The sequence below is a fragment of the Podarcis tiliguerta genome (assembly GCF_965153285.1).
Source record: "Podarcis tiliguerta genome assembly, chromosome: 14".
NCBI lineage: Eukaryota > Metazoa > Chordata > Lepidosauria > Squamata > Lacertidae > Podarcis > Podarcis tiliguerta.
In genome coordinates, this window is record NC_139547.1 from 28,373,130 (window position 1) to 28,395,683 (window position 22,554).

The window sequence follows — 22,554 nt, forward strand, 5'->3', positions numbered from 1 at the left end:
CTTTTGTGCTATGTCATTTAGATTTTAACCCTGGGAGCAAAGTCAGTCTTATAGTACTACTGGTTGTTGTCAGCCACTCTGGGAGCCATTTTCAGCAGAATAATTCCCTCCCACCTTTGATTTTACTGTTTTACCTTTTGTAAACCACTTTGATGGTGTGTGTGTTTTTTTACAATCAAGTAGTGAATAACTTTTATGAAATAAAGAAATAATACTGAGTCAGGAACAGTATTTCCCCAACACAGATCTCCATCAGTCACCAAAGCGAATGGTATTTCAAGGGCTGCGGGGGCAGCGGGGGGGGGGGGGAGAGAAGCCTTTGCCTCACAGACTCTCCAGTTAGACCTTGGAGAAGTTGAACTGGAGGAAGATGGAGACCTGGCTGTGTTCAGATGAATGGGACCCTGGTTGTGTAGAGAGGGGGGGGGGAGGGAGTCCAGGTCTGTGGCTACCTGGTGGTCTGTCTTCAGCTGCTCCAGGAGCCTGTCCCAGTTCTGCTGGTCATAGTTCACCCGGAAATATCCTGTGACGTTAATGTTGAGGAGCAGCCACGTGGCAGGATCAGTCCCAATTGAGAAGTTGGAGTTCTGAGCTGCAAAGAGAGAGAGAGGGGTGACCTTGCGTGTGCTCTAGAGCCAACTGCCCTCCCCCTGCCAAGGTGGGCTCAGAGTGGCCCAGCTACAAAGTATGGTTCTAGGAAAGATGGCTAGAAAGGCATCTCTTGGCAATGGGGATGGCTGTCCCTCTCCTCGAGCTAGCCAGGGAATAGTATGGTGCCACTTTTGCCTCCTTGACTACAAAGCTTACTTAAAAGCCTCAACCAAGCAACCATCTTGCAAGGTTGGGGTGATCCAGTACTTTGGTCTGGATATAATCTGTATATAAGGCCTAATATATTGTTCCCTACAGACCCAACCAGGTGATACGATCAGCAGAGAGGGCCCTCTTGGTAGTTCCTCCACCCTCAGAAACTTGTGGGGGTGGCCCAGTGTGTTGATCCAAAGGTGAACTGTTCTGGACGCTCTGCAAACACCATCTCAGTAGTCAAGATAACCCCATAATTTATTGGTAGTTGTAGCAACGAACTCATATATGTTTATATTTTTTGCTAACTGGCTTGCTTTGATGTTATCCTTATCTATGGGCTTGGGTGCTGGGCTCTGAGCCCAGAAAGGGGAACTATCTGTAAGATTTGGGTAGCTGCCACCTGTCGTCTCCTCTAGTCAGGTGAAGCGGTGAGAAGTCCTAGACAAAGTGACATATACTGCTTTGTGTATTTAAAAAATGTATGAATGTTTGCTTGGGTGCGGACAATCTGTCCCCTTGCTGAGGTGCCCGTCCCATGTCTGTAAAGGCTAGGAGACCTGGCAGGCTGATTTACTGCAAGTCCACAACCTTCTTCTTAATAAAACACTAGAACTGATCATTGGGCATCCTTCTTTGTTATCCTGCACCCAACCACTCCCATGAGGCCTCCTTTGGGTCTGCGGTCCAGAACACCTGGGAGAAGAAGGCATTCTCTGTGGCATCCCTTAAGTTGTGAAATTCCCTCCCCACATGTATGCTGAAGACAAACCTCTTTACTCTGGCCTTTCACATCTAAGATACATGTTTTCAGGACCCACCCTACTCCTGTGACTGCAACTTAGCTATTTTGAATATTGAATATTGAATAGTTGTAAACTGCCCTGGGGCCTGTTGGTGAAGGGTGGGTAATATGTTGAGGAGGAGGAGGAGGAGGAGGAGGAGGAGAAGAAGAAGTTGTATTCAACAAACTTTTACCCTTTGAAAATTAATGGTCCTCAGTTAGGTATGGCCATGAATTTCAGTGGGTATATTTTAAGTAAAAGTCAATTGAATGAAATAATAATCCCAGTGACATCACGGTAAAGCTGGGAAGATGGTCACAGTGAAGGGTACCTGTTGTGCTTGTGAGCCAGTACAAGGGTATTGGATTATCTGACTTCATCGAGGAGACAGGGACGATCCAGGTGTAGCTGCAGAAAGAGACAAACAGGTGTGTCCTCCCTTGTCCTGAATCAAGCAAAAGGTCTCTTGGCTTCCAAGAAGGAGGAGAAGGAGAGTGCACTGGCCAGGGAGTCTAGGGATGCCCTGCCAGGAACTGCCAATGGCCACAATGCTCTGGACACAAGCACACTCTTTCCTCCAGGTCTTTCTGGACTGGATGTGGCCCTTCCATGGAGTCTGTGGCTCAGGGCCCCCTACTTACTTGAATTGTGAGGGTCGGTCAACAACAGATGTTTGGTCCAGCAAGAAATGCTTCTGAGTGAGGCTCCCAGTAGAGGTGTCCACAGTCAGCACTGGGAAGCCCATCTGCAAGGTCCACCGGTCCATGATTTCTTTGACTGTGCCAGGGAGTTCAAACTTGTCATCATCTACTGCCTGTCCAGGGGAGGGAGTGTTAATGAGGCACAGGGATTCATAGCAAAAAAAAAACAAACAATCAAGACTTGTGGCAACGTAAAGCCTACCAAACGCATTATGGCACCATAAGCTTTGTCAGATGCAATCAATGCAAAACACTCAGCTGTGGCTTCTGGCCACAGTCACACACCCCTTGCTAAAACTCTATGTTGCTTCAAGGTGCCCTCCTAGGGCTGAGCCCTCCAGCCCCACATAAGGGTTTAGTCCTCATAGCTATGGATGGAGAACCAGGAAATAACCCAGTTCTGTTGAAAACCCCAAAGGTAATATTTAAGGGGAAAGGGCAAAGCTCAGCATCTGATTTGCATGCAGAAGGTCCCAGGTTCAGTCCTTAGCTGGGAGATACTTCCCTCCTGGAAACCCTGGTGTGCTGCTGCCAGTCAGTGTAGACAATACTGAACTAGATTGACCTAGACTCTGACTTGGTATAAGGGAGCTGTTCCTCCCCTTTTCAGCCTCCTCCATCAAGTCGTGTGCAGAGGCAGAAGGAAAGGGAGGGGGGCTGTTGGCACAGGGTCATGCCAGAAAGCAAAGAGTGCCCAAGAACAAAAGCTACCATGAGAAGCTCTCTTCTTCCCTCCCTCCCTCCCTCCCTCTCTGGAGAATGAAGTCGGTCCAGTATTTAGCACAGGAGACACTGACTTGTTCAGCATCACAAGCAAGGGAAAGGAAAGTCTCTGCCCCCAGCAGCTTGCAGTCTAAACTTAAACAGTGAGAGATGCGACTGAAGGAGGGGAATGGGTGGCAAAGAGAGATGGAAGCAGGTCACAGTCACTGAGGCTCCTGCAGCTGGAGAAGAGGCCGGTGGGAGCGAAAAACCTAAGGCCTGGAAGAAGAGGCAACCTTTGAGGGAATATGCAAAAGCAGAGTGGGCTGGGGGGAGGAGGTGGAGAAAAAAAGAGAAAATGTAGAGCCAATTAAATAAGCAGGAAGGGTGAAAATCATGGGGTGGTGGATAATGCAGGAACAGAGCAGAAAAAGAGGAAAGCTGAGCTATACTCAGATCCTGTGGATTTCCCTCTTCAGCCAAATTTGACACCCGTCTAAGTGGGCAGTGCCCAGGGCAGGAGATGAGCTGACTGGCAGCCCTGATGTAGGGGGACATGCTTAAAATCTGTTGACAGCAAAATGCCAGCAGGAGAGGAGGATTCAAAATGAGCTCAGGGTTTGAGCAACGGTTGTTCGGGTGATGCCAAATGCACAGCTGTAAGTTGTTACACACAGGGAAGCAGCGCTCAGCAAAAAGCCCAAGAAGGAGATCGTGGAGTGAAAGGGAGCTGCACTGCAAAGGAGCCAACCGGGCAGAAGGGACATTTGGGCCCAGGGAAGTCAATCAATGCAACCATCCTGAGGCAGGCAAGTCCAAGACCCAGGCAGCTGTTGGACCAAGGCACAGCCAGCCTTGGCCAAGCCATGCTCATTCAAAGACCTGAGTTCCTGGCATCACAGGGCTAAATGCATGCTTGCTGAGGAGAAGTCAATGGCTTCAAGGAAAGCTCCAAAGATAACCCAGAATCTAGAAAGCCCATCCTTGAGGGTGGGGGGAGAGGCTGGAGGAAGGCCAGGGGAAATATATTTGGCCAAGGAGTGTGTGTGTGTGTGTGTGTGTGTGTGTGTGTGTGTGTGTTCACAGTTTCCAGATGTTTCTGAGAATTCCAGAAATTAGCTAAGAGGATGACTGTTTGCCCGTTGAAGACAAAAAGCAATTGTGTTCTTATAAATAAGGATGGGCTTTTGAAAATGGATTAGGCAACTTCATGCAAGACAGCAAACAATATTGTGTCTAACAACCTTGTGTATATGGACTCATCCAGACTTGCTCTTGCCCCCGCTGCCTTTCCGCAGGGAAACCCAATCTCTACTGCCAAATCGGAGCAAACGTCAATCAAGTTTTTCCCAGATTGATACTTGCACCAATCTATTGCTAATGAGGGTGTTTTCTAGGAGAAAGCAGCAAGAGAAGGGCAAAACCTCTCAGACCTGTGCCTAGAAAGTGCAGGACAAATGGGAAACCACTCAGTTCCACAGGAGAAGGGCAAGTCTGGATGAGCCCTATCACGTTGAACAAACCATTGTCTAACTAGGGTGCAACAATGGTTGGGAGACCTATGAAAGCCCCTCCTCCCCCTTGGAAGAAGGCTCACCCCCACCTGCAGCTGAGAGAAGTAGCCTCCAGACACTGCCTGGCCAGGAACACAGGAAGCTGCCTTTTACTGAGTCCATCTAACGCAGTATTGTTTACACTGACTGGCAGTAGCTCTCCAGGGTTTTAGGCAGGAGCCTCTCCCAGCCCCTCCCTGGAGACATCAATGGGTATTGAACCTGGGGCCTTTGACTTGCAAGGCAAATGCTCTTCCCACTGAGCTATGACCCTTCCACCCTAACTAGAAGCAGCCACTGCCATTTTAAATGGAAGGAACAACTGGACGTACCAACTGGAGGTGATGCCAGAGGTCATCGTAGACGGTGTTTCCATATGCAAAGGCCTGAAAGTATGACTGCAGAGAGAACAGAAGGTGAATGAGAGAGGGAGGGAGAGAGACTGATGCCCCCCACCCCAGCTGCCACTGGGCCCTTGGGAAGCCCACGCCTCCTTGGTGTGCAGCCCACATTGCCTTTGCTCCATTAGAGTTTGCTGGGGAGGTGGGAACGCACAGACCCTCCCCTTTGCTCACCCAGGTCTCTCCCCACTCCACACACCCCACCCCATGGCAAAGCAGGGGGAGGAAGCGCCAGCCCAGGGCAGTGCAGGTATCACTATGAACGACCCAGCACTTGCCAAGACAGGCCTTACCAGCAGCCCCTTTCTGAAGCGGTCCTCAGTGAGGAATTCGGAGAGCATCCGCAGGACTGAAGCTCCCTGTGGAGAGAGAAGAGGGCAGTGAAGGGAGAGGCCACAGGATGTCCTCTCTCACTCCCCCCCATGATGGTTCCACACCCAAATGTAAATCCCAAAAGCCAGGCTTGGATAATTCCACGAGCCCCAGTAATGCAGCAGATCCTCTCAGAACCACCACCTTTTCATAGGTGGGTGGCCCTCTGCCAGTCTTGGCTTTGAAGTACCAAGGGAGAGGTGGCAGCTGCTCCCAGCTCAGTTCTCTGCAGCCAAAGTTGCTCCATCTGGGAAGGGAAGAGGCAGGCACTCCACCTTCCCCCAGACCCAACCACCCAAGGCACACGCACCTTGCTGTAGGCGATGGCATCAAAGACTTCGCTGATTTGCGCTGGTGTGTTGATCTCCGCTTCGGGGAAGGACAGCGGGTGCGAGGAAGCCAGTGCATCAATGGCCATCACACGGTACATTTCGTTGGAGACCATCAGGTCTTTCTGCAAATCAGTTCCCCAAAATCTCATGGTCCATCCTCACAACAAACGCTCTTAGGTAAGAGTGTGTGGTGGGGGACAGTGACTGGTCAAAAGCTGTATGGCTGAGCAAGGATTCAAATCTAGTTCTCCCTGGTCCAAGCTCACTGCCCGCTACTGTATTTACATCTCTTTCTACCTGGAAAGGGGACCCATCATGCTCTGGAGGCTCTTCCTGTGCCACACGGGAGCCCCTTCCAGTGGCAACCACACCATTGCCACAACATAAGACCAGCTCTTCCCTCACTCCTACATGGACCGCATCCACACTCTGCCTCTGTGTGGGTTTATTTTCATAGAATCATGGAGTTGGAAGGGACCACGAGGGTCATCCAGTCCAACTTCCTGCAAGGCAGGAATTCTTCTTTTCTTTTTCTTTTTTTGTCCAATGCAGGGCTTGAACCCTGAGATTAAGAGTCTCATGCTCTACCAATTGAGCTAGTTCTCTTTCTCAAGCCAGCTTAATTCTCAGAAGCCATGAAAATTATAGTTTTGTGGGGAGACCGGGGTTGTGTACACCATACATTTAAAGCACACGCACACACCAAAAATCCTGAGAACTGTAGTTTGTTGAGAGCGCTGGGAATTGTAGCTCTATGAGGGGTAAGCTACAGTTCGCAGAATTCTTGCAGTGAGGTGAAGGTGCTTTAAATAAGTGTATGAAAGACCTTATCAGCACCTTCAGAGAAATCCAGGGACCTTGAGATCACTTGGAAGCAGCCATCTTTGGTTTCCAGGGTGAATATGTCTCCAAACCCCCCACTACCCAGCCCTCTCCTTTTGCCAGCTACCTTTGCAGAGCTCAGGCTGCCTGAGAAGGACTTGGGTCAGGAGCTACATTATTCCTCAGAAGCCTCCCAGCACCATCCAGCCCTGTTCTATCTCACAAAAGCAACTTACAATATCCCAGGTGGGCTCCGCTGCATCGGCACCAAGATATTCCACATAGGATGCAAAGCCCTCGTTCAGCCACAGGTCATTCCACCAACGGAGGGTCACGAGGTTCCCAAACCACTGGGGGTGGGGAAGCAGGAGGTTAGTCAGCCTTAAAGCCCCCTCAAATACTCCCTCGGTGCATGGTATTGGGTGGGTTTGAAGTGTGTCAGCTGCCCAGCCAACAATCACCTCATGGGCTGGGAGAAGTCTTCAGAAAACGGCCAATGAGAGTGAAGAGGTCTATTGACTGAGCAGAGGTTCCTGGAAAGAGCCCTGCAGCTAGACCAGAATACAGCCCATCCTGTCCAGCACTCAGATCTCCCAGTGATCAACCAGGTACCCCACGTAAAAGCCCATCAACCGGACCCAAGTGCAAGATCCCCCTCCCCACTCAAGTGGCCCGTGTGGTTCCAAAACCCGTAGAGAGTACCTGATGGGCCACTTCGTGAGCGATGACGGTCAGCACCCGCTCCTTGTTCCCAATGGAGGAGAAGAGCGGGTCAAAGAGCAAGGAGTTCTCACGATAGGTCAACAGCCCCCAGTTCTCCATGGCGCCAGCATTGAAGTCCGGGAGGGCGACCTGGTCTGGGGAGAGAATGTCCCATGAGCCAGGCTGGGACCACCAGCCAGGCTTCCACAGCTGGGAGTCAGTTGTCACTCCTAGGTCTTTTTACAAGCAGTGAAAAGCCACTTGTGAAGAGCATTATCATACTGTAAAGAGTTGGAGGGGCTGCAGACCTGCCCTATCATTCAGCCACAGGGAACAGAAGTCCCAAGCCAGGTTTCCCACCTTGCTGCCTTCCAGGTGTCTTGAGCTACCTCTGTGATTAGCTGCATTGCAGGGGCTTGGACTAGATGAGCCTTTGGGTCTCTTCCAAAACTATCATACCGTCATCCTATTAACTTCCATCAGGCCCAGCCAGCATGGATGTATTGTCTACTCCAGCACAGCCAAGCTGGCTGCGGCTGATGGGAGTTGCAGCCCAAGACTTCCAGAACATCCTAGGTTTCTCTAAGCATGGTCTGTGGAAACATCATAAGTTGAACAGTCAGGAGAAGGAGGTTATAAGAACCAAGGAGGGCCTATCTGGTCCAGCATCCTGTCCTCACAGAGGCCAACCAGATGTCCCAGTGTGATGCCCAGAAGCAGGACCTGAGCACAGCAGCAGCAGCAACACTCCCTGCTAGTGATTCCCAGCAACTGCCATTCAGAGGCATTTAATGCCTCTGACAGTGGAGATCAGGCTTCAGAATAAGCAGGAACAAATTGTGAGAGCAGAGGTGGATTTAGGGCAGTGTGAGTGGTGCAGAGGTACTGGGCACGCAGCCAAAGAGAGGGTCTTCTCAAAGTCCAGGAATTGCTTGCCCAGCTTCGGGAAAGGAGGTGTGAGGGCTCTGAAAGGGTCCTAGAGCCCTCCTTTCTAAAGCTGGGCAAGCACTCACCAGGCTTTGAGAAGGAGTAAGGAGGGCTCTAGGACCCTGCCAGAGCCTTGCATGCCCTTCCCAAATCCCGCTCCTTTTTACTAGGCTTAAGGAGGAGGGGAGGGCATCAAATGTTGGCCATGCACAGGGCAACAATCTTACCAAGGTCATTTTCACCTTCCCCCTGCAGGCTCCCCCAGCCCCCACTACCCACTTCCCACCCGAGCCTCGAGCCTCGGGTCAGCCCTCCCTCCTGCTTCTGCACCAACCTAGTTTGCTGAGCGGGTAAGGTGTGGCGTAATGCCTCTCAAAGAAAGCCAGGATGGGTCCAGTGACATTGATGCCATAGCCTCCCTGGCCCTCTGCAATGGCTTTGGGGCGGCCCCAAATTCGCATCTGAAACGAAATAGGGATGTCTCAGCAAGGATCGTCAGCGGAGGACCAAGCCTGGATGGGAGCAGGGCCTGGGGTCCCTGCCTGGAATAAGTGCCCAGAAATCCCTCCGAGCAGGGAGAGCTCCCGAGGCCCTCAAGAAGAAGGCGGTCTCCCCCACTGCCACGCCTACCGAGAAGTTATTGTGTTCTCCCTGCACATAGTCAAACTGGCTGACGATGAAAGCAAGCAAGTAGGTTGACATCTTGAGTGTGGGTTGAAATACTGTCCGGTTCCAAAGCTGTCCGTCCAGCTGCATCTGTGTGGTGCCTAGAGTGCGGGGAGGAGAAGAGACCATAAACCTGCTCTGCTGATCTTGCCTAAAGTCAAGACCCAACCATGACCCCAAAACCCCATAACTTTTTGTCTCCATTTGCAGTTTCTGGAGTCCAAGGGTCCCAATCCCAGTGCAGTTGGTAGACTACATTGTTGGACTGAATGTGGCCATTCACCTTGTGAGTGTCATCAGTTAACACCAGGCAAACAGGCATTGTTACCCCAGAGAGGAGGAGGAGGCAAGAGGGTCCTGCTCTCAAATGACAGCACCCAGCTCAATGCTGTGCATTGCTCTCGCAGTTCCTTTGCTCTGTGGCTGAGTCCATTCTGAAGCAGGATCCTCTCCCTCCAGCACGTTTTTCCAGTTGCCCTCACTTGCTTCCTTTTCTCTCATTTGGTGGACAACTCCCAACAGTGCCAGCCCTGATGGCTGAGGTGGAATTACTGTTAAGCCCACTAATAGTGAGGCCAGTGTGAACTGACCACAAGCCTGGGAAGAACCAGTTAAAGAGGAACCTGACAGCTGACTGTTAAAGGGGGGAAACCAATTCCATTCAACATACAAAGAGGATCGACAGGCACAGTAAAAAAGGGGAAGGGGTTGAGTCAGTTGTGGTTGGATGAGAGAGGGTGGAGTGCTGGTGTGGCAGAAGGTGATTGGGTAGAGGATGAACAGGTAAGATGACATATCTGCCTATATAGCGTGCATCCTAATGGACTCTTTGGACTCTGCCTGGGAATTTGGCGTGAGCCTCTGTACTTGAGTCCCAAGGGAAATCACCTCCCTCCTTCCACACAGGCTTCTTCCTTTCAGGAAGGCTGATTCAGCAGCTCTTGGACCCCAAACTTCTGGTGATTCGAAGACTTCTCTCCCCCATTCCAATGGACACAGACCCCCTGCCCAAAGCATGTCCCGACTCCAGACTCTGCATAATGGGAACATCATCCAGTACCTATGGGCACCCAGTGTGGGCACAGAAAGCTCCCCCTCAGTCTCCTCCCGCTTCCAGTCTGGCTCTCCCCTCCTGCCCTTCTACCAATGCAAGGAAAGAGCAGCAATCTCTTGGGAGAGGAGGGAGGCGGTCATGAACACAGATGGAAACTGAGGAGGAGGAAGTGGCAGGTGTGGATCACCACCACCACCAAAAGGAGTCCCTTTGCCCCACCCTCCCTTCACCCCCTTACTCTGCACAGGCATGTTGGAGAGAGCCACGTGGTCAGATGGGTGGATCAACACGATGCTGAAGGTGGCCTTCATGGCCGGCTCATCAAAGCAAGGAAAGGCCTTCCGGGCATCAGCCGCCTGCATCTGCGTTGTGGCCACCACCCTGGGAGGAGGACAGAGGCTGGTCAATGCATGTTCACCCAGGTCCACCCACCCACCTGCCATGCCATGTCTTCCTGATTTATTGAGACAAGGGGGCTTGTGTCTTCCAGGGTGTCTTCCAGGGTCTGCCTTGCTTCTTAGCTGCCCAGGTATTTTCAAGGCAAGTTGCAATGCAAACACCCACCATGGGAGGAGGTAGGTGTGGGTGGAGCTCCCCAGGTTGGGTGCAGGTGGGGAGTACCTGGAGCTCTTGAGCAGGGGCGTGGGGGGCATAGCCCCTTTTCTGAGTCAGGTGGCAACAGTCTCCATCCCAACCTCAGAAGTTCCAGGCCTGATTTGGCCATTACCCTGGGGTGGGGGTGGGCATTTCATGGGGGGGGGGCAGTCCCAGAGCTCAACTCTGGAGACTTTCAAGCAATGCCACCTAGTCACTCACCACAGTGGCACCAGGTCCCTGCTAACGGTGCTATGTCACATCCGTCCCACTTTGCTCTCCTGTAAACTGGTCTCCTCTCAACATAAGGCAAGCAGGAAGGAGTGGCAAGAGGGCTATGCGTGATCAGCCACCCTGGGTGGGGCACCTCCACATCAAACTAAACAACAGGTTGTGGTTGTGGTTTGGGGTTCTACAGAGGCCCTAGGGAGGACACATCAGGGACTTGCAAAAGGGAAAAAGTAGCTGTGGGCAGGTAGGAGAAGCTTTGGAGTGTACAAATGGCTGGGGAGTCCCTTGCCTTCATCCGCACCACCACCCTTTGCTGCAATGGCCCACTCTGGGTGGATTTTCCTCCAGGTGCTAGGGATCTCTGTGGCTGCCCCAGAGCTGCAGGGTTGGTGACCTGGTGCCAGGTGGGAGGAAAAGCCCAGCCTGTCCTGAGGGCAGGTGGGTGCCAGGCAGCAGAGAGGGGTGGCTCTGGCCTCCCCCCTGCTTCAGATGCTGATAACACAATCCCATGTCTATAGCCTCCCCAACTCACACCCTGCCAGGCTTGTCCAGAGATCTTCCCAGACACAGAGACTGGCTGCAGGAACTGTATTTTTCATAGAACCATAGAACTGTAGGGTTGCCCCACCACACAAACACACACACACACAGTTCCACCTACTTGCGAACCCCATCCTCCATGTATTCACTGCGATAGAAGCCAGCCAGGTCATCCGCCAGCTCCCCACGGAAGCTGCTCAGCAGCTCATAGGACGCATTCTGCTGGAGGCTTCCACTAAGCTGCACCACCAGGTATTCAGTCTTCTCCTGCAGCCAGGTCCGAGAGATGGCTGGTGCTGTGGACCCGTTTACCCCACGCAGAGAGACGAGGTTCCCCGCTTGCTCGGTGTAGCTGAGCTTCTTGCTGTGGATGAGGATGAGGTCGGTGGGCTGCAGGCACACAAATTGCACCGTGCTGTTGCCCGTGAAGACATAGAGTCCTTGAGCATTCTGGGTCAGGAAGGGTTGCAGGGTGACATCATAGTGCACGGGCTCGAGGGTCTTGGGTAGCCGCATTTGATTCCAAGGGTCGTTTGGGTTGGCCGTAGTGCCAGGAACACTGGGGGTGGCAGCACTGGTGGTGGTAGCAGCGGTAGCTCTGGTGGTGGTAGTGGCGGTAGAGATGGAGCTAGATGGGGTTGGGTCAGACACATCATTGCTTGACTTCTGCTTCTCCTCTGCATAGACAACCGCCAGAGCAATGATGGTGGCCACAGCGGCAACCGCAAGAACGATCCCAACTATGCCCAGCGTCCTGCTGATGAAGAAGCCTTTGGCCATGGTTAAGGATGGCAGGAGAGAGAATCTGTGAGAAAGAGAAGGCAAGGACCTGCAGGCCTCTTATATGTGGGCTCTGGGGTTTTACTGATCCTGGTTCATTAGTTAATCATCAAACAGCTGAGAGATGGGCGAAGGTCACTGAGGCTTCCCAATCTTGCAGACAACTTCTTCCCTTGGCCCTGTGGGAGAGTTAATGGGGAACTGAGAGCCAGCAGCTTCAAAGTGCATGCAATCTTTACCTGCCTCTCTCTCACTCCTGGAGGGTGGGGCAGGGTGGGTGTGAATCCTTCCTTTCATCTGCCCTAGAATCAGGGCGGTTAGGAGGAACCCCAAGGCCATGCAGGAATCACCTGAATCACCCAACATTGGATAGAGGTCATCCATAGATTTTAATGCTATTGCCAGATCAGGTGTAATTTCATATATACCTCTATCATTCCTCTTCTTCCTTTTTCTCTAAACTTTCTCTACAAAGCCCCAACCACAGTAATCTTCCCTCATAGGGATGTTGCTCCACCCCTCAATCATTTTGATTGCCCTTTTCTGAACTGTTTCCAACTCTACAACAGCATTTTTAAGGCGAGGTGACCAGAGATGGGCAGCATATTCCAAGTGTGCTCGTCCCATAGATCGGAATAAAAGCATTGTTATATTGGCAGTCTTGTTTTTCATAGCATCATGGTTAACTCCCTCCAATGCCGGAATCACAGCTAAAGAGTCCCCAACCCTCTGTTTAAAAACCACCAATGAAGGTTTGACTACCACTTTTCGAGGTAGTCCTTTCCATTATCAAACAGCTCTTACTGTCAGAAAGTTACTCCCAATGTTGGAAAGTGAGCAAGGTCCCAGGTAAAGAAGATTGTTAACTTAGGATGCTAGAATACGCATAACTTGCAGGTTTAACGCATAGAATAAGAGAAGAAGAACATATATTGAAAGAAGAGTAGAACATATTTATTGAATATATGGAAAATAATTGCACACCGCTGAAAACGCTGGCAGCATTAAGTTAAATTCAGCAGTGTGGTTAATGTTTGAACAATGTAAAAATGGAGAACTGATTTAAACAGTTATAGCAAAATATGCAGGAATGGAAGATTTGCACAATGAACCATGGAAGGAGGAGAAGGGAGGTCACTGGATATTTAAATGTATGTAAAATGCTTATTCTGAAATGTAAAAATTGAAAATTTAATAAAAACTAATTTTTTAAGAAAAGAATGTTATTCCTAATGTTTAGTCAAAATCTCATTTCTTGTAATTTGTAATTTCTTGTAATTTGAATCTATATTGGTTCTGGTCTTACCAGCTGCAGCGACAGAAAACAAGCTCACTCCATCTTCCATGGGAAGATATTTGATATTTCAATCCCTTTCTTAATGATCACTAGCATGGAATTTGCCTTTTTCTCAGCTGCCACACAATAGCTTGACATGTTTATCACATTATCTGCCACAAGCCCAAGATCTCTTTCTTGGTCAGTCACTGCTGGTTCAGACCCCATAAGCGAATATATTAAGTTAGGATGTCTCCTCCAGCATTCGTCTTTCACTTACTCCGAATAACATTTGTCATTTTAATATCCTTTCACCTAATTTTGCAAAGATTCTTTCAGAGTTCCTCGCAATCCCTTCAGTGAAGGAAAAGCTTACTGAAAGCCTAAGTACATTATGTCTACAGGATCACCCCTCTCCGGTGCCTGCCCTCAACAACTCTGACAACATTATTACAGGACCTAACTATGTCATCTGCAACATGAGGGGTTAATTCGCCTTGTCTGGAGTGATCTGCATATCATCATCTGCCACCTGTGCCTTTCTAGAGTCTGCATGGGACAAACAGGCCAGTCTCCACTCAGAAGAATAAATGGACAGAACTCTGGTGTCAGCAATGGCAATAACTAAAAATTAGCAGGGGAACATTTTCTCCTTCCAGGACACTCTGTAACTGGCTGTAGAGCAGCTACCCTTAAACAAAGGAGTTTCAAAGGAACTGCCTGCAATACGAAACCACTGAATTGCAGTTCATTAAAGGTGCAGTGCTATCACTTGCTGTGACAAAGGTAGTTCTTTTTTTAGATGAATGGCATGTGCTGATTGGCTTATGAGTGCCAAGATGCCTGTGTTATCAAGAACTTTTTGAGTGAATAGCCTCTATTAATACGTATACCAGTAATCTTCTGTACGTTTTTTGTTTGTCTAACACTTCCTTCTGACCTCACTGCTCACAATCCCTTTCCCAACCTCGTATATATGTGCCTGCAACTTAGGGTCATCCTTCTTTCATGTATCTGACAAAACGAGCTCTTTAGTCTTTAAGGTGCCACAAAACCCTGGCGCAGGCAGAAGCTAACCATCTCCTGCACAGGACAGTGTCAAAATTGGCCAGCTGTATATTATTATTATTATTATTATTATTATTATTATTATTCCTCCACCTTTTCCCTGACATGGACTCAAAGCAGTATACAGCTAAAGCAGAAACAGCTAAAAACATAGAACTTAACAATCATTTAAAAATCAATTAAGAATTAATGGAATAAACACACAGAGAGAGATATCATTGCAATAAAAACATTATAGCAGCAGGGCTTTCCTTAGAAACAGCCAGTTCCCAAAAGCCTGTTGGAAGAAGAAAGTCTTCACCTGTCAGCAGAAGGACAGATAGGAGCAAATCAGTCTAATTTCCCTAGGAAGGGGCACCCACCAAGAAGGCCATCTCTTGCGTCCCTACCAAGCATTCCTATGAGGGTGGTGGGACCAAGAGAAGGCCCTCCCCGGAAGAGCCCAGTCAGGTTGGGATGAGGGAATACGGTCATTCAGACAGCCTGAACCTAAACCATATATGGCTTTATAGGATTGAGAATGTGTTATGAGTTGAAAAACAGTCAGTTCCTTATGTATAAGAAAAAGCTATAAATGGTGGGCACGGCAGGGTGGGGGGGGGCAATGGACATCTCACTGGGGGCGGGAACCGTCTCCTCTTAGTAGGAATGTATGGCTTGGGACAATCCAAAATTTGTTTAAAATCTCAAGTTCCTTATTTCTCCCCAAAACCTGGGAGAAAGACGTTTCAAGCCACCTTTCCCAGTCAGTTCCCCGCCAGATGTTTTGGACTACGAATCTCATTGGTCCCAGGTGTCGGTGTCTGTGCTAGCTGGAGCTGATGGAAGTCCAAAAGACACCGAGGGCACCAGGGAAGGCTATGTTCAGGCATGTTTCAGGAAAAAACAACGTTTGGAAAAGCGAGTGCTGTGGCCCCCCAAAGGGCACTGATTTAAGAGCTCTGGGGCATATAAACACTAGCTCCTTCTCCGGGCTGCTCCTGCAGCTCCGGATAGTAATAATAATTTATTATTTTGTACCCCGCCTATCTGGGTTGCCCAGGGGCACAGGGACCTGGGAGCCCACGTCAGCCTTGCGGAGACCCCATCATCGTCATCATCCGCTGGATGATCCCACACACCCCTCCGCTTGCCTACTCACCTTGACTCCCCCATCCCCAGGCTGGGCTCCATTCACAGCCGAGTTCCTAGTTGGAGCAGGCTGGGGCGTTCTCCTGGCCCACGGCGCCTGGCCTGCTCTCGGCTGCTCTCTCCAAAATCAGTCACAAGGAGAGGGCTCTTTCCAAAGCTCCGAAGGAAGTAGCCAGCCCTGCGCTGATCCCTCACCGTCTTAACCCCTGGGCTGCTGGGCGGGACAGAGGAAACCAGGCTCAAGAGAGAGAAAGGAGCGAGGAGGCTGCCTCTGTCCTGGCCAGTCGCTCTCTGTCATCCCACACTTGTCCCAGGCTCATGCTGCGCCTTCAACTCTGCCCCACAACGCTGGACGCACAAACACACACCCCGGGCCCACCTCCTCTCCAGCTGCCAGACTGTCACATCTGGAAAGGATTTCAGCGGGGAGCGGGGTGGAGGCTCCTGAGTGCTGGAAGCAGGAAGGGGAAGCCTGGAAGTGGAGGTCCCTTTTCTGGGGAGGGGACGTTGGGAATCCTCGGGGTCATTTTGCAGGGCCTCTGACTGCAGGATCCCGGGGCTCCGAGCTTTCGCAGCTTTCGCTGCACACCCAGGGAGAGCTAGAGAAAAGGAGCCAGCGGGGGGACTCGCCTCTGGCTCCTCTCCCTGCTCAGGGCCCAGTTTCGGGCAGGCTGCACCAGCCTTGCCTCCAAAGTGCCAGAAATCACAGCTTTGATCTACACGTTCCTTCTGCCAGGGACTCAGTGGCAAGTTGCTTTCTCCCAGCTTGAAATCCTAGTCTGTGGAACAGAGATGCTAGCAGCCCACCTCGCAGGGCTGTCCCACCTCGCAAGGCTGTTGTTACAACAACAGGTAATGCTCTACTTATTTAAAAGGCTGGATTAATGGGGAGGAGGAGTGCCATCACCACTAGAGCCCACACACACTAGGACTACTGAGGGTTGGAACTGACTCTTCCCCCCAAAAAAGGGCTATGGGGAAAATGGACAGATCTTTCCCTGGGGGAATCAAAAGAGCTCCCTCCTAAGGCCTGATTCCAACACACACACACGTACCTGGTCTAAGCAAGATTGTATAGCAGGCAAGAAGGCAGGTGGGTTGGTGCTCCCTGCCCAGGACACAGCAGCTCCTTCCTAGCTGGTGTCCATGGCTGGAAGCGTTATTCTTATCCCTTGGCAGGAAAGTGGGGGAGCAGAAGGTGACCACAGGGAAATTCCTTCGAAGCCCTGTCATGCCACAAACTGTGAGGAGGACGTGCCCCTGGAGGGGGCCTGGCTGGCTAGTGGAACAAGTACAGGCTGTGAGCCTGATGCTGGTGACTAGTCCCCAGTTCCTCATTTCCATGAAAGCTTGAAACGCAGCTCGGTCTGTAAAGAAGTCATTTTCTTCTTGCTTTATTTTGTTTAACTTGCAATTTACCGGCACGGCCAGAAGCAATAATGCTTCTGAATACCAGTTTCTGGAAACCACAGGGGAAGGAAGATCTGGGGCAAAGCTTACTCTGGGCTGTAGCCAGCTAAGTCCTGCGCAGAATATACCTGTTGGAATCAATAGGATCAAGTTGTGTACATTAATTTCAATGAGCTTACTTTGAGTAGGACTAGCACTGGCTGCAGCCCTTTAGTTCCTAAGTTTCTGACCAGGCTGAGTTTCAGACTTCCATGCACATCAGGAGCTGGGAAATAGCCACCAACTTAAGCATCTCCCGGAAGCCCAGCCCTTGGAACTGGAGCCAGGATGGAAAGGGCCATTGACTGGCTGGATTCTCACAGACCAGGCTGGGGAGCAGGAGAGAGCAGGCCCCCCCCCCTTTATGCCAAGTGTGCTCACACCAAGAAAAGTTACAGAGCATAGGCAGAAAAGGCTTTAGAGCATGACAGCCACCTTCTTCCACTGAAGAACAAACAGAATCCAACACTTTGTTGTCACCTAACTTTTCAAAAGCTTAAAGCTTAAAGCTTTTGAAAGCTTAAATGGCTTTTTGGGGAGAGGGGAAGACTAGACAGATTTGTGGAATAGAAGGAGAGCTCTCTCAGGTCCTAAATGGAGTCCCTATTTTCAGAGGCAGTCTACTTCTAAGTAGCAGGTGTGCAGGATAAGCACCAGGGAAAGCCTTTGTGTTTATGACCTGCTTGAAAAAGTCCCCCCAAGCTCTTGCCTGGCCATGCCACAGCTTGAAGAAAAACTGCTGGTGAACTATGGAGAGGGGGCTCCTGCACCCATCTGGCTAGGTGACTCTTGGGGTCTTTTTTACTACTTGTATATTTAATGAGTATGTAGGGAAGATAGCAGAGCATAACCAAAAGTCATAACTGGCACCACTTTTCTTGTGGGGAGTGGCGGTGGGAATAGATTTATTCAGAAACTAGTTATTTCAGACCCAACCCTCAAGCGGTTGGTTGTGGGAGGCCAGTGAATGGTTGGTGAGTCACTCCAGAACTGTGACTTAGCAAAAACTCTGATGCAGCTGGATATAGGAAATGATAACAGGTTGCCTCCATGTTCTCTTACCTGCCTACTTCTATGCAAATGGATATCTTTAGCAACTATCTACAAAGCAATTTTCAGGTGCATTATGTCAGTGGTCCTAACCACCACCTTTTAAGGTAAATAAATATTATCCTCCCCAGAATGCTGATAGGGAGGCTGACATGCTTAAAACCTGGTGAGTTCATGACAGGGGTGAGATTTCACTAATTGTTTGCTTTGTCAAGGGGCATGTTGTGGTTGAGAGATTCACAACCAAAGGGTTTCTGCACCCAAGGAGCCTACATTCCAGAAAGATGCAGACTCCAAACCTTCAATAATATGGCCCAGCCCTGGCTAGCTGTGGGTCCAGTTCTGTTCCCTATATGGGTGCTGAGTTAACTAAGCATGTTTAGCGCCCTGTAATTAATCCTACGACAGTGTCTGTGTTTTAAGCACCAACACAAATTGTGGTTAGTGTCAAACTTGGCAAGGCATGAGAGATCTATGATGATCTTGGCATTTCCTTTGAAGAAAAATATTTGTGGTGGTGACAATACTTGGATAAGAGCCACACTTTCAGAATAAAAAAAAAAAATGCTTGCACCACACTGATTTTTTAATTGATAAGAAATACATTGGAAACCAAAAAGAAACGACTCCTATGTTATAAACCAAGCACTGCTAGAACACAAGTACTTTAAAATATGATCATGGGGCATCCAGAAAGTATAAAACAATGCAGCTACACAAGTACATGCATCATTCCCAAAATATAATTATAAACATGCCTCTCACATATGTACCTTAAGTATGTGTACAAACTCAATGTGCTTTTGCCAGGTAATCTCATTTATATCGGGTCTCATTTGAGACAAACTCTCCTCATGAACACAATACTCTACTACACTGAAATGTTTCAAGGTTTCCTTGGTTTCTTCCTGCCACGCTTGCCATTCTCTCCTGTCACACAAGTGTGGCACACCACCCCCTTTGAGAGCCACTGCCCTAGCCCCTATGCTGTGCTCAGGATGAAGATGCATGAGTTACTAAGACATCTTATGGGTCAGTTCTTGTGAGATGCTCCATTGAAAGTTCTCTCTGCAGCAAAGAGATGGAGGGTTGGGTTAGAGAAAGGATGTGGGGAGAGGGGAAGGACAGCCCAATCCATTTGACCGCCCCTGGGCTTCCCTCCCCCCTTTGAGATCCAATCATAACCCTCCTGCGATGTCACCTAGTTTAACCCTTTCTGTCTCTGTGAAGTTTTAGAATAGAATTGCTTTAATGTAATTATTGATGGTTTTACTGTTTTTTAACAATCAAGCAGTGTGTAAATTTTGTGAAATAAATGAATAAAAATAAAATTTCCACCATGAGCGCGGACTGCCTAGCAGCAAAGCCACACCAGGTCTAAAGCATTTTCAAGAGGAACAGAGACTGAGGGAGGGTCCCACGCAGGAGGAGGAGGAGGAGGCGGGGATGCGGCAAGAGGAGCCGGGTGCTGTGCCCAGCGCTGCCTTTGCAGACCCAGGGAGCTTGCTTGCTCGGGGTCAAAGAGAGAGAAATCCCAGCCTGAAAAGGCAAAAAAAATTATCCCCGCCTTTAGCAGGCGAGGAGTTAACCCAGGCAGGGAGGCGGGTGGTCCTGCTGCAGGTCCGGCCTTCCAGAGAGGCGGCTCGGAGGGCTGAGCCAGGCTTGCTGCCAAGCCCATGGGAAAATCTGTCCCGTGGAGAGGATTTCTTCTTCTTCTGACTCCTTGCTCTCGGACTAAGTCACACAAAAAGAGCGGCCAAGATCCTGGGCTAGGCCCCCTCTTTCAGAGCAGGGGTGCAGAAGCTGGGGCGGGTCGCTTCCGGCGCTGTTGCTGCTGCACGGTTGGGTCTGAGGTCAGGATCGAGACCAGAAGACCAATTCTGAACCTGCAGGAGCCGGGTTGAGGGACACGGGATCCTTGATCCCAGCCGGTGGGCGCGGGGCATAAGAGTATAAGAGGCAGGAGCGGCTGCTGCCCCAAGCTCTGTGGCAGAGCAGCACCCCTGGGATCAATCCACCCAGGAATAGGCGCCCCTGCAGGCGCTCCAGGCACCCCTAGGATGGAGGCAGAAGCAGCTTCGGGCAGGGGTGAATAAAGGTGTCATAAAAAGGGACAAAGGTCCCACCCGAAAACAGGTAATCAGCCCAGCTGTGTTAGCTGGGAAAACACCAGCCAGACTTGGCACAGGTTTGCTTCCTGCAGCTCTCTATAAGCACTGGAGAGAGCGAAAGAGATGGGGTGCCCCCACCCTGTGTGCCAGTTCCAGTTGGCAGCCTCCCAAGCCCTCCTGTCCTCTCAGCAAGGAGGGCTGGGCTTGAGGGGCAGGTGCTGGGAGTGGGCCTGATTCCTAGGCTAGGCTTGGAAGTTGCACATCCTTTCTGGCAGTGCTCTCTCCAAGGTGGCATAGTGGCACAGCCTTTCCTAGCCTGATGCCCTTCTGGTTATTTTAGAAAGGCAGTGACCAGGGACGATGGGAATCTCATGACTGGAATGTAGTAAGTGAGGGGTATAACCTATTCAAAAGGAATAGGCCAAACAGGAAGGGAGGGGGAGTAGCATTATGTGGAAAGGTGGATCAGGGGGATGCTTTCAGTAAGTCTTTTGACAAAGTCTCCAATGATGTCCTTGCAGAGAAGCTGGCAATGTGTTATTGTTAGGTGGATTTGTAGCTGGTTGACTGACTGAACCCAAAGAGGGCCCACCAGCAGTTCTTTGTCATCCTACAAAATGACAACTGGGGTGCTACAGGATTCTGTCCTGGGCCCAGAGTTGTTAAACATCTTTATGAATGACTTGGATGAAGTAATTGGGGAGATGCTTCTCAAATTTGCAGATGACACCAAACTGGGAGGAGTAGTTAATACCTCAGATAATAGAAACAGTACTGCTCTATTCTGCCATGGGTCAGACCCCACCAGGAGTCCTGTGTCCAGGTCTGGGCACCACAGTTTAAGAAGGATATTGACAAGCTGGAAAATTATGCAGAGAAGGGTGAACAAGATGATAAAGGGTCTGGAAACCAAGTGCTATGAGGAATGATAGGCATCTTCAAATATCTGAAGGGTTGTCCCATGGAAGACGGAGCAGGTTTGTCTTCTGCTGCTGCAGGGTGTAGAACTCAAACCAATGGATTCAAATGACAAGAAAGGAGATTCTGACTAAACCTTAGGAAGAACTTTCTGACGGTAAGAGCTGCTTGACCATGGAACAGACTACCTCAGAAATGGTGGACTCTCCTCCATTGGAAGCCTTTAAATAGAGGTTGGATGGCCACGTGTCAGGGGTTCTTTAGCTGTAACTAGATGACCCTTGGGAAACCATCCAATTCTATGATTCCCAACATTTGAAGGCATTTGAGGGCTCCAGGTTGGGGAAGGCTGACTAAGGACAAGTCCAGACAGTGGCCAGATTCCCCATGCAGCACCTTTATTTGCTTGCTTGTTTAGATTTCTGTCCTGGTTCAACTTTAAAAAGTGACGCACATTGGGGCAAAACATCCTAATTTCACATAGATGCTTTGCGGGTCACTGACCCGAGGATCTTGGGGTCGTGGTGAAAGCTCAAAATGTCAACTTAGTGTGTGGCAGCTGTGGAGGGGAAAGCAGCAAAATACGTAGGGGTCATTAAGACAGGGGCTGAAAATAAAACTGCTGGCGTCATAATGCTGTTATACAAATTTATGCTACAAACACACTTGGAATACAGTTCTTGTTACTGCACTTCAAAAGGGATATTGTAGAGCTAGGAAAGGTTCAGAAAAGAGCAGCTAAAATGATGGTGGATGTTGGACTTGGCCCCATGCTCATGGCCCTCCTCTTCCTGAAACCTCCAGCCTAGGCCACTCTAGGGCTCTCCTGCAAGGAGTGAGTGCTGCCTTCACTTTCCTTGTTCAAGCAAAGCAGCTCCTTTCCTGGCAGCTCTGACTCAACGTTCCTCTGGGGCAAGCAGGAAGAAGGGGAAAACCCTCTTGAGCCTCTTTTTCAGGACCTCCCCACTTTGCCAGGTCTGCTTCCCTGTCTGTGCTTAGCCCTTGCAGGGACGCAGGATGCCTCCATTCTTCACACAAGGACCACAGCTCAGTGGCCACCCAGGTGCCTCCTCCAGGATTTTCCCCCTCTGCCTCTGGCTCCATAGGGATCCAAGCCAGTCTGTCGGCTGACCGCTCTAGTGTTTCTCCCCCTTCCCTTCCCCCAGAGCTCCTTTTATAGAAGGATCTGAGGCACTTAAGAACATAGAACCTAAGAATAGCCCTGCTGGGTCAAGCTGTGGCCCATCTAGTCCAACATCCTGTCCTCTCAGTGGCCAACCAGATGTCTCGATGGGAAACCTGAAAGCAGGACATGCATGCATTCCCTTGCAGCTGCATATAACTCCAGCTGTTTGCTGTCAAGGATTTGCTCCCTGTAGAATGAGGCTCTGACTCTGCATCCAAGTAGGTGGGAAACAGTGGGATATTCAACTGCGTTTTAGTCAGAGCAGACCCACTTCAATGAACAATACTAGGTTGTCCATTAATTTCAGCAGGCCTACCTGGAGAAAAACATAGTTGAATACGGGTGCAGCAGGCTGGTCCTTAGCAGCCCTTCCCTACAGGGATACAGCAAGTCCCCTAT

General features: G+C 50.1%; 1 protein-coding gene across 4 annotated transcripts in view; it reads right to left on the bottom strand.

The window, feature by feature from the left end:
- Window positions 1–22,554, bottom strand: part of ANPEP (alanyl aminopeptidase, membrane) — a 31,876-nt gene that overhangs the window by 7,209 nt on the left and 2,113 nt on the right. Inside the window, exons 1-13 of one of the 4 annotated variants that reach the window (XM_083411932.1) lie at window positions 15,452–16,064; window positions 11,308–12,145; window positions 10,060–10,202; window positions 8,732–8,868; window positions 8,436–8,562; window positions 7,175–7,329; window positions 6,709–6,822; window positions 5,629–5,772; window positions 5,240–5,305; window positions 4,878–4,943; window positions 2,231–2,403; window positions 1,921–1,997; window positions 453–592 (exon numbers count right to left, since the gene is read on the bottom strand). In XM_083411932.1, coding sequence (XP_083268058.1) covers window positions 453–592; window positions 1,921–1,997; window positions 2,231–2,403; window positions 4,878–4,943; window positions 5,240–5,305; window positions 5,629–5,772; window positions 6,709–6,822; window positions 7,175–7,329; window positions 8,436–8,562; window positions 8,732–8,868; window positions 10,060–10,202; window positions 11,308–11,966 — 2,001 coding nt within the window. In that variant the 5' untranslated portion in view covers window positions 11,967–12,145; window positions 15,452–16,064. Of the gene's footprint in view, window positions 1–452; window positions 593–1,920; window positions 1,998–2,230; window positions 2,404–4,877; window positions 4,944–5,239; window positions 5,306–5,628; window positions 5,773–6,708; window positions 6,823–7,174; window positions 7,330–8,435; window positions 8,563–8,731; window positions 8,869–10,059; window positions 10,203–11,307; window positions 12,146–15,447; window positions 16,065–22,554 lie in introns of those variants that run through there. The other 3 variants (XM_083411933.1, XM_083411935.1, XM_083411934.1) reach the window with 3 other exon arrangements.